This window comes from Temnothorax nylanderi, unplaced genomic scaffold, assembly GCF_030848795.1.
Source record: "Temnothorax nylanderi isolate EJ_2023f unplaced genomic scaffold, tnyl_v1.0 TNYL_tig0113_pilon, whole genome shotgun sequence".
Classification (NCBI taxonomy): domain Eukaryota; kingdom Metazoa; phylum Arthropoda; class Insecta; order Hymenoptera; family Formicidae; genus Temnothorax; species Temnothorax nylanderi.
In genome coordinates, this window is record NW_027249175.1 from 548595 (window position 1) to 560729 (window position 12135).

Below are 12135 nucleotides of genomic sequence, written 5' to 3' on the forward strand. Positions count from 1 at the left end.
CGCAAAAGTTCCTCCATCCCATCTTTTTCGCGTTAACTATCGCCTTTTTGTAACTCCGCTGAGCGTTCCTGTACTTTTCCTAGGCTCCCGGCGTGTTTACGTTTTTGGCCCTATTGAAGAGCTTTCTTACCTCAGCCCTGAGTCCCGATAGCTCCCTGTTCCACCATGAGACCCTGGTCGAAGCATTTTTCGGTTCCAATGGGCAATTCATTTCAAAGGATTCCCTGATAGCATCACTCATAAAGTTCGATGCAACCTCCAGGTCCTCCTTTGTGTGAAACCTGGTCGGTGCATTTTTTAGCCGACTAGTTAAGGGGAGATATACACCTAGGAGGCCGGAAAAAAGGTCATTTTTGTGAATTTTTTAAAGGAAAACTATTTGAAATTTCGGATTGGGAGTTTTTCTATCTAAAAGTATACACATTCAGGAATATGTCCAATTTTTTTTATTTACAAAAATCAAAAATTGACGAGGTTGTGGTATAATCTTTGGAGCGCCGTAAAAAAATCCGGGTAAACGGTACCCACTGGCGTTTCTTCAAAAATCATCTGAAACAAAAAAACCAAAAAGATTATTAAATTAGATACTATAATCTAGTACTTGTCATAGCCGATTTTGAAAATATCGATTTATGACAAAATGGCGGACGTTTGAACATAACATAGCGATTTTTCGACCAAAAATTAGTTATTATTTTGCCTATAAAACAAAAACTAAGCAACGAAAAAAAAATCCTATGACAAGTACTAGATAATGATGTATAGAATAACCACAAAAAAATTCAAGGCAATCGGTTCATTGGTTTTCGAGAAATTTTGGGTACCGATTTGAAAAACGTGGTTTTGAGAAAAACGCGTTTGAAAATTTGGGAATGAATAAATCATGAAATTTGTCAACTTACATGGAATCATCGATACCAGCTCCATAGTGTAAGTCTCCTGCGGTCAACGGAATGTTCATATTTTCTAAATTTTGTTGTCGACGCCGTATTCGACCTTCTTTAGTCTGTTCTTGCGCTTGCAGCTCGGCTTTCGCTATGCGAGTTTCGTCTTCTTGCGCAGCGTACAAGTGCGCGCCCGATCCGACCGATATTCCTAACACGTTCATGATTTCTAACAATGACGTGACACCATTGTTGAACGTGCATGTTGCAAGAAATGCAGCAATGTTAACGATTTTGGCCCCGCTGTGCATCGTTTTTGGAGCTATCTTCCAAATAAGTTGGTTGAAGCTCTCATTGCTGTTTTGTGTGTATCCGCCAACACAGCGTTCCAACAATTTGTCATTGCTGAGGTTTTCGTAAATTGGTTTGATGGAATCTAACACCGTTTTTGGCAATGCTGAATAATTGTGACGGAAATTCTTCAGTTCTCCTTTAGCTTTCGCTTGTTGCCACTTGCACCACGATTCGGGGCCTTCGGGACAAAAATGATGTTCAGGCTTGCTGTCTGTTGAGCCGTAATGGTAGAATGTTGCCCATATCGCTTTTTTCATGTCATCCTTGGAGTTACTGTTTCTTCGAATGGCTAAGCCATAGTAAATGCTCAGTTTGTCTATAAACTTTGCCGTCAATTTGTTTTTGCCGCCGATTCCAGGATTTTTTTTTTGCATTTGCGAAGACGGGTTCCCATTCGCTTTTGAACGTGTCCCACGCATTCTTTTTTTATAATCTCAATCTCATCACCATACGGTTTCGCATTCACTAATCCCGTGTACGTCTTAGAGTCGCCATCCCCGATGTAATTAATGTACATAACTCCATGCTTTTCGACAGATCTTGAAAATAATTCCTTCATGGCGTCTACTTCCATTTTGCCTGCCGATCCGACATGATTTGCCTGGCAATTTTCTTCGTGATTAGATTTCCATTCCTGATATTGCTCGGTATTGACGTGTTTATTCCAATAGTTACATTCAGCACAATAAGCAGACTTTACAATAAAATCAACGACTTTTCCTGTCAAGTGACCAATGAGAACCACAACTCCATATAATGAAGTAAAACCACGTTTTCGCCACGTACCATCTCCTGAAACGGTCAGTTTTTTTATATCATCACTCGAATTTTGTTTTGTTATTTCCTGTTGTTCTTCTTTTACAGCTTGTTTTAACACCAATTAAACAATACTTGAAGCAGCAGAATGAATGTTCTCAATTATCGTATCATACGTCGTTTGTTGAACCGGGGGCGGTAAATCCATGAGGCCACAAAATTTCATAGCTCCACGCAAACCAATCCCCAATAAACGCATAACAAAAAAGAATCGTGTATTTATTTCGTAAGCTGTCTTGATGTACGGGCACGAAGGAATGAAAGTCGGTTTGCACGATGAACACGAAACTACAATTTTAAAACCGAGCCCTCGAGTGCTTTCTATTGAGAATCGAACATCACTATCACACTTTTTGCATTTTACACATTCCGATAAGGCAGAAAACACTGCCAGAAAATTCAAAATTCGATACCCGATGTTTGGATCTTCTGGTGCGGATGTCTCACGATCAGTCTTCAATTTTTTGGCACTGGAACTAATATTCTCGTCGGAAAGTTCTACTTTTTCGGCAGTATATCGATTTTTGGGCGGTATCTTCTTCTTGCTTCGATCTTTGCGAAAAGATCCGGATTGATGAGCTTCCCGAGAACCTTTATATCTGTTATCCATTTTCCTCAGAATATGTATTCACAGACGAAAACTCACTGTAACGCAGTTGCACGAACGGCAAGCTACTGACTAAACGCGTCTAATTTCTGGCAAAGAATAACGGTCGTGTGATATTTCCGTTATACCTGGACCCGAGCACGCCCAAAAACACAATAGAATCGTAAACAGGTTTAGACACGCTCTCTTCGAAGGGTCGCTTGCCTCTCGGCTCGGCCACAAAACAGGCGGCACGGCGCGCTCTCGGAGACGGTTCACTCTCTCGGCTGTAACTTCGTTATTTATCGAGATATTGACTTGCAATTTTAACCAGATATTCTTGAGACCTCAAGCTTCAAGAAATGCAAAAAAAATCGATTTTTTCGACCATGCTAGGTGTATATCTCCCCTTAAGTCAGCTCTAAAGCTCTCCCAGTTTGCTTTCCTGGGGTTTCTCCCCCATTGTTCGTCTTTTCGTACTCGCACAAGGTCGAAACGGATCTGCCTGTGGTCGGACCCTGAAGGTTCATTCGAGACCCTCCATTCCGCCATCAGATCTATCACGCCTCCTGTGCATAGCGTAATATCTATCACTTCCTGTCTTTTAGAGTCCAGGAAGGTGGGTTCCGTTCCTCTATTTAGGATTTGTAAGTTAGTGTTTATAACAAAGTTAAGTAGGCTTTCCCCTTTTGAGTTTATGTCGGTGCTTCCCCACACCAGATGATGTGAGTTCGCGTCGCACCCCAAGAGTAGCTCTAGCCCCCTTTCCTTCGCATAAGCTACTAACTCTACCATGTTTCTCTGGGAAGGGGGGCAGTTCTTCCGAATCGTAGGGCATATAAACAGACCCCACTATAAGATTCCTGACCCTCCGTCGTCCATTTTGAGTTTCAGTTTTACAGCGCCGTCACTGAATTGTGGTAATAGACAAACGTCTAGTCCTTTTGTCACAATGCAGGTTCTTGGTCGTTCTGCATTGTCAGCTTTAAATAACTTACCACAACCACCCAGACCCCTGATGTGCCTCTTAATGAGCCACGGTTCTTGGATGAGGAATAAGTGCTTTGTGTGCATCTCAGCTGCGCACCTGGCTAGTACCGCCGAGGCGCTTTTGCTGTGATGCAAGTTAATTTGAATGAAGGGGATATTCGAGTCTGCCATTTTTGACAGTACCCGACCCGTCCTCCTTCTTACTTGATGCCCCTCCGCGATCACATCCAGGCAGCTTAACCGTTGCCTGGCCGAGTCCGCAGAAGGGTTTAAAGTTGAGCGCTTTAAGAGCCCTTAACGCTCCCTCCCCAATAAGAGCAGCTCGTAGCATCCCTACTCTCACTGCCCCTCGCGACCACCCAGTCCGCGGCTTGGAGTCCCTCATTTTGCCTGTCAAGTAGTTCTATCGCTTCCTTGACAGGCATCTTAGGGTCCTCCACATGCACTACAACTCGATGCCGCCTAGGCAGTTTATCAAGTCGCATTGCACGTAGTTGAACCCCGTTTAGATCTATTACTGAAGTTAGGCTTCGAAGCCATCCTTCAGTTTCTACATCAGTTCAGTTAAAAATAACTGCACCGTCCCTATCTGAGGTCCCCTTAAAGGTGGGAGCTTTAGTACCCCTCGCAATGCTAAGAATACTTTCCTTCACCTTTTCCTTCAAGAGCGCAGCCTCTTTATCGTCCAGCTTTCGTTCGGGATACTCCATGGGAACCATGGCCACCCTAACTAGGCCGGATGTTGTCTGGGCAAAAGTCCTCTGATCTACAGCGATCTTAGGCCTTTTGCCCAGCTGTGCAATGCTGGAAGGACTGGGTGTGCTCTGTTCCGATCTGAGCCGTTTGCACGACCCAGCGGATGCTCGCTCCCCCGTCTCCTGCATTGCTGGCGACGCAGAGTTCGGTTCTGGAGCAGGATTTTCAGCGCCGCTCCTTCCCTCCATCTGCTTCTGTTTCCTGTAGCGACGACGCGCCGCTCCACTGAATCTGTTCCGGCTTTTACCAGCTTGTGGTTGGACCTTGTCCGGCTCCTTCCCCAAGCTGCCCGGTCTAGCTTCCTCTGGTCGCTCGTCACCTAAGCTACGCCCTGGAGGACCTCCTCATACTCCGTGTTTTTGTTGTTTTTTATTATTGTTGTTTATTATTATCTTTTTCCATTTTTTTCCCACGAGTCCCGCGGTCGCGCGATCTCACCCGGGCAGAGCCGCGAATGCCCGGGGCTTGGCTAAATACTCCCGGAGATCGCCCAGTACTCGGGAGGCACCGTTTGTGACACAGCACCCCCTGCGCCACGCAACCCTCAGCACGGTTGCTCACACCTTGGCTTGGGGGGTTTCTCTTGGTCGGGCGCGCCCGGCTACACCCCTGAGCGGGTGATCCCCGTGCGCGCCCTTAAGCGCCCCCCACCCGCCTCAGGGCGGCCACCCGCAGCCCCCGAGAACACCGGGTCCGCCGAGCGGTCCCGTCGTCCCCCGCGTCCCGCGAACCACGCACGCCCGCCCGAGGCTTCGGCAAGGTAGGAACCCGTCGGGGGAGATTTAATAGCTAGATTACATTAAATTTTGTTGAAGTTATTTGGAGACTTGCATAAATAATTACCAACTCGAATAAGAATTATTAGAGACTTTACATTTTTTACTTTAATTAATAAGAATTATTTACTGGTTATACAGATATAATTTGATCTGCCAAGATATAATTATTTACCGAATGTATCCAGATCTGCTCAGATATATATAAAAATTATGAAGGGATGTAAAATGTTATAAAACCATAAATATATCGATTTAATTCGAAATTGTGTGCCACTTTATTATAAGCGTGCGATGCAACTGATGATATAAATATTATAAATTGTACCGTACACTTGATTTATATACCGTTCTTATACTATCGTTTGTCATATTTTAAATACAAGAAATGGATCTCATCGAATGCCATCTATCGGATGATCCGACATTTGCACAGGGTAGAACAAAAAGGTCGGGACACTGAATTATCTCGGAAAGATGACGTTTTCGGAAGAAATGTTTTATACTGTTACGCTCCGTCCGCTCTAAGAGTCGCGCGCACTTGCGAACGCGTCCGCGTACTCCCGGGATCGCGGAAGAATAACCACACTCGTTATAGAAAAGGAATTTCAGCGTTTATTGCGAACTCTCTTTACAAATCGGAGACACGTACCTTAATGTCAGGAAAGCCGGGAGAGAACTCATTTAAACCGTAACCAAGCAACTCCGTTACTAAAGACGCCGCACGTCTTCTGCTAAACGCAGTTCGGTTCAGGGCCAAAACGACAAGGGCATAACAATACAAAAGTTGTAGGATACCAAGTTATCCATTATGTGATATTGTGATTTGACCTTAAACAATTTTGGGAAAGTCACATCAAGATCACATTGAGTTCTTTAAACGGGGACCCCTATTTTTTATGTCATATTCTTGTAACCCTTGTCAAGACGTTTTCAAAACACTAAGATAAAGCTCTCTTACCTCCTCGATTCGATCGAAAATGCTCTGGATATCTCTGGAACGGTAAATAGGTACACTGAGACTGACATATCTGTAATCAGCTTGACGAGACCTTTCGTTTGGTACCTACTTTGTGACCAAAATCGAATGCGAAAAAAATGAAGCCATTTGCCTATGGACACTTGTTCTCACTCTTTGTCATGACATTTTTAATGTAAAATATGAGATATCTTATAAAGTATTCACTTTTCGATAACTTTACCTTCATACTTTTATACGTAGAATAATAAAAGGAACCGAGTAATAATATTAATTTTTATTAATCTTTACATTTGCAATTTTGCAAAATTGAAGGCGTCTACAAAATGCAAACAAATTTTTTAAAATAATTTTTTTCTGTTCTTTTTTACAACAAACGATTCTAGACCGTTTTGTTACACCCTGTATAACCAGTAAATAATTCTTATTAATTAAAGTAAAAAATGTAAAGTCTCTAATAATTCTTATTCGAGTTGGTAATTATTTATGCGTTGGTAATTATTTATGCAAGTCTCCAAATAACTTCAACAAAACTTTTAATGTAATCTAGCTATTAAATAATAATCAAATAGAGAATTTTTTCACTTTTGTTTATCCATCATCTGTAAGCTTACAATGTACGAAATAACTTATATTTCTGTGATTGTCTTTTGTATTTTAGATATAAGGCGAATTGATGAAAGTGCTTTTATAACAAATAACTAACATTTTTTTGTTTATAAAAAATACTTGTTTTCTGTAAATGTTATATCTTTATCGCAAATTATTTTTATATATAATTATCTCAAAGATATTTAATTAAATATCTTTAATTTGCTACGTATAAATAAATTCATATTTATATATTTAAATATCACATTAGACGAATATCGATCATCGAACATTTAATTTATTATAGTTAAACATGGCCAGATATCATCATACCTAAACAGTTTTCGATCATACACAACCTCAGTTCGACTTATATCTGGACAGATATGATCAGGTGTAATGTATTTTGGATTGCATTTAGATATGGTTATATCTAAACAGGTACAGTCAGATCTGGACTGTTTCGATGAAATTCAATCACAGATATGGTCAATCTGAGCAGATATAATCCGATTTGAGCAGATATGGTCCGATCTGAGCCGTCGAAGACCAGATTACTCCCCATATATAGTTATATATAGTTATATTTGAGCATATATGACCAAATCTGCGCAGACATGAGAAGTCATATCTGAGCATATCTGACCAGATAAAATTTGATCTACTGAGATATAATTTAATCTGGTCAGATCTAATCCTTTTTTCCCGGGAATTTAAAAAAAAAGTGTCAGTTGTCGGGTAACATTATACGAATTCCTGTCTCTTGTCAGAGGTCAATACGGTCCGTTGTTCGTTCCGAATTACGCAAGAAGCGCACAGACTGCATAAACGCATCAGACGCATCAACTGCCTCAAGTCGAAATAGAACTCAGTGCTGTTATTTCGTGGACGCTGGAACCCCCCACCATCTGGCACGGACGCGCGCACACAGCAGCGAGCAGCCGTGTACATGTGCGGCGGCTGTGCGCTCGGCGTTCGGCCAGCTTCAAGCCGCCGAAGAGCGTAGATATACATCTGCCATCTCTTTCTTGCTCGAGCCAGCATCGCCAGCCACGAGATTCGTAAAATCCTATCGTACTCGGCTCGCGTCTTCGCGTGTCCCTTTCCGCACTAGGCGCGAGACATTATCGTGTCTCTTGATTATGTCACAATTAAAACGTAAAATCTTCGTATTCCTAAGAGGTTCACGTGAGAGCGATAGTTCCATGCCATTTTATAGGTAGGACATCTAATTGTTTCCGTCATACTATTGTTAGAATTCCAACTAATTCAGGCGTTACCGTTTTTTTTGTTACAAGACACTTGAGAAGGACCCAAACCCCCGGGTCGAAACGTCGTGATTAAGCGTTATTGTTACTCGCCACTTGCGTCGATTTAATAAAGATTCCTGTTTAAAACGTAAAAATTATTAATTAAATAAATCTTTTAATTATATTGAAATTTATCCTGTACATAAAAGATATAAATTGAATACATTTATAATATCTACATTTATTTAAATACATTTGAACAAATAATTTTCTTCAAATATAATATAAGATCTTATATTGCGATAATGTCTCGCGCCTAGTGCGAAAGGGACACGCGAAGAGCGAGTAAGACGCGCGAACCGAGTACGATAGGATTTTACGATTCTCGTGGCTGGCGACGCTAGCTCGAGCAAGAAAGAGACGGCAGATGTATGTCTACGCTCTTCGGCCGCTCGAAGCTGGCCGTACGCCGAGCGCACAGCCGCCGCACACGTACACGGCTGCTCGCTGCTGTGTGCGCGCGTCCGTGCCAGATGGTGGGGGGCACAGAACATATACTATTAGAAATGAAAGCTCTGTATAAGATAGGCAACAAAAAGATGAGCTGCCATCTCGTGGTGGAGTGCGAACTAAAGTGCAATGTAGGATTAGGGGATATAATTCTTTAAAATTTAAATATTGAAATTTAAAATAAATGATGTATATCTATGTATTTATGTAAAATTAATGAAAACAAAAATGAACACTATTTATAAAACAGACATTTATTATGAAATAAAATATATGTCACACAAATATAATATATTAGGAAATGTTTGTATAATATATTAAAAATATTCGCACAAGAATAACAATACAACTTACATAAAATATCATACAGCTCTGTAATAGCATATTTAAAAAATAAAATGACTGATACAATCAAGAGTATCTCTTCTCTTTTTACAATAGAAGGTATCTCTTACCAGGAACAGTTGAAAAATAAAATAAAAGTAAAATAAAAAGTTCAAAAGGCTGTTATGACATAAAAGAATATTACATTTTTTAATATTAATACCTGACTCACGTTTTTGGTTTCATAGTTGACCATTCTTTTATTTTATTTAAATGTCCTTGTGAAATTATTCTTCCTGGATTATTATCTTTAATATATTTGTAAATTAAAAATGGCACACAATTTTTTAAGATCATACGCTCGCAATCGTGCAATGGACACAACTGAATAAACATATCAGAATTTTCATAATACGTTTTAAAACGATCAGCTAACCAGAAAGTATGCCTATTTTCATTCAAAAATTTATACATACATTTATGTGTTTTTTATAAATTGCATAACAATCTCGCTTGGGTATATTAATCGAGTAACATCATCGTGCTCTTTGAAAGAAAGAAATATATGTTTTTCTGTACTTTCTGAAAATAAGCTGCGTTGACAAGTCTCACAATTCTGTGGAATGGTTATCTTTTTTAATATATATCTTGCAATATATGCTAACGCCTGGCAATTTTCTGTAAGCAATTCATCTTCATTATTTGTTATTTTGATGTTCTTTAGAGCTAATAGAATATCATTCTCTTCTGAAAAGCAATCATCATTAATATTATCACTATGACCTGTTGCCAACACATAAATTGTCTAATGGCTGGCAGTCATCATTTTCACAATTGCCATTATTTATCGGTAAAACCAAATTATTTAATACAGATGTTTTTAGGTGCAATAAATTGATGGCAGGTCGGATTTGTATTTGTTATACCATGTTGCCTGATGAGACAAAAAAGATTTTCTACAGGATCTTGATTTAACGGTCGCAAAGAAAGAAAGTTAAACTCCAAATCATGTAAGAATTTCCACAGTTCTTTTATGGATTTAATAGTGATAATCCATCCATTAATAAATGAATATTGACTTGTAACGTCTTTACCATTATGTTTATCAATCAAACGCCATTGTGATAGTTCTTCGAGCATTGAATCCCATAAGGAGAAATTTGGAGAATTTTCAGACAAAGCGCACGTGTATTTTTTACTACTGCGAGGTTTTAAACATGAACTATTCAACGAATCGAATAAATCGTAAATTTTTTGAGCGAATTCGGCAGTGTATAGAGAAGCAGCTGGCATAGTTCGTGCCGCAACAAAACTCTCGATCGCTGCAGCAACAGAACTGCTAAGTTGTCTAGCAGCTATTTTGACTTTCATCTTTACATATGAATCTTTAAAATTAAAGTATTCACTTTTAAGTTTTGGTAATGTCTTAAACATTCTTTTTTGATGTAAATTAAAAGCAGTTCTTATGTAGTCAAAATCAGCCTCTTTGTGTTCAAAAAACTTAATTCGACAACGAAGCATGCCATTTCTAGTGTTTTTTAAAAGATGAGGAACATCAAAAATAACGAATATTCGCTTGTTATTAACTAAAAAGTAATTCTGAGCATTGAGACTCTCGATATTCTCACTATATAATTGAGCGACTGTTGCTCGATTCGTAGAACCTTGGTCACAAATCGTTGCCATTACATTAAATCCTTCTTTTTGTAAACGCGAAATTACTGTAATAATTATATCTTTCAAGACCACAGTGGAAATTGTATTTGTTGTAAAGTAATAGGCTATGACCTGTTTCCAAGATTTACGAATACCCCTCAGCATTGGAACTAGTGCGTGGTTTGTTGATTTATTTGTACGACCTAATTGTCCTAAATCTTCAAATCCAGAAATCTGTTGTTTACTGACTTCATAATGAAACCCACTATTTAACGATATCTCATCAAACATCAATACACAGCAACGATCTAATGGGTGCATTTTCTGTAACCTTGCTCTTAAATTGTCTAAAATTATTTTATTTAAACCAGTCCCAAAAGAGATCTTTGAGAGCATCTGTTTTAACAATCTGGTAGAAGGCAATTGAAAATAAGTAATTAAATATTTATATAGCCGAGGACTGCGTTTATAAATTGAGAGTGCAAAAGTTCTATCCTCAATTGTCCATCGTCTTCCATTAGGCTTTCTATTAGCATTTCTAATTTGAGATTGTATGAAGTGTTTTGTCACTGTGTTTAAAGAATCATCAATAAATTGAAATTTTTTCTGTCATACAAGTCTTTTAAAGTTGCGACTTGTTGTCTTTCATTTTTTAAAACCTTTCGTAATTTAGACAATTTGCTAATTACATTACGATGTATTTTGTACATTTTTCGTTTTTTTTGCGACAATTGCTTTTGTGATAAACCGATGCTTTTCAAATATCCCTTTGCAGTTTTATTATGCATTTCATCATCAACTAGAAATTGTACATCTTTATCTGGAACAAGCATTTCTATATCATTTTCATGATTTTTAGTTAAGTCTGTACTTTGTGTATTTAAACAAAAAGCAAAGTTAGAGTTAAGTGCTAGATAACTACTATTAGATGACGTTTGAAAAGTACGACAAGAAGTATCATAGACTGTTGAAAGAGTGGCTTCGTTGTTATTTATATCATCAGCACTCGTCGGAGAGGCTTCGCATTCAGCATTTTCATTTACATACATCAAAGGAGTCCTGCATCAAATATTGTCATGTTCACTGGTCGAAGATATTTCAGACTGTGTATTTGAGGGTATACAACTTATTGCACTTTCAAGAGGAATTGCATTCCAATTCAGTTTATTCTTTGACATATTCGTGAAACTTTTAGGCTCAAAATGCTCTTCGCAGATGCGAAAGTAATCACATTTCACATTTACACTAATATTGCAAATTCTCCTCCATTCATTTCTAAATTCAATTTTTTAAGGAAATCTATAGAACTGCTTGTTTCGATAAGAATTATCTACTATGTCAGTATAATACATATTTGTACATTCTGGGTATTTGCACTGATATTTACACGTACCTATCAATAGAGATGCCATTCTTCGTACTTATCACAATATATGCATCACAATAATTATCACAGGAATTATCCTACAACTAGCATACTTAAAACAAGAATTATACAGCTTACATACTATATGCTGTTAACATATTACAGTCGTTGTTTGACTACATCGTGTAGTCAGAGCCTCTCATGTAGCTACATTGGATTGTGTGAACACTCACACTTCCTCTGATGGTGACTGGACCCTGGTTTTTTAATAAAATCAGTTATGAGAGAATATTTTTC

At 38.8% G+C, this 12135-nt stretch overlaps 2 protein-coding genes across 2 annotated transcripts in view; one reads left to right on the plus strand and one right to left on the minus strand.

Annotated features, from left to right (window-relative positions):
* Positions 1 to 12135, plus strand: part of LOC139776176 (gustatory receptor for sugar taste 43a) — a 236201-nt gene that overhangs the window by 194247 nt on the left and 29819 nt on the right. The gene's annotated exons all lie outside the window — the stretch shown is intronic.
* On the minus strand, positions 899 to 1657 carry LOC139776146 (uncharacterized). Its single transcript, XM_071712656.1, has one exon. It carries the CDS (start codon positions 1655 to 1657, stop codon positions 899 to 901), a length of 759 nt encoding a protein of 252 aa, XP_071568757.1.

Coding starts and splice junctions, on each gene's coding strand:
- LOC139776146 (XM_071712656.1), bottom strand. CDS start 1,657: ATGCGTGGGACACGTTCAAAAGCGAATGGGAACCCGTCTTCGCAAATG.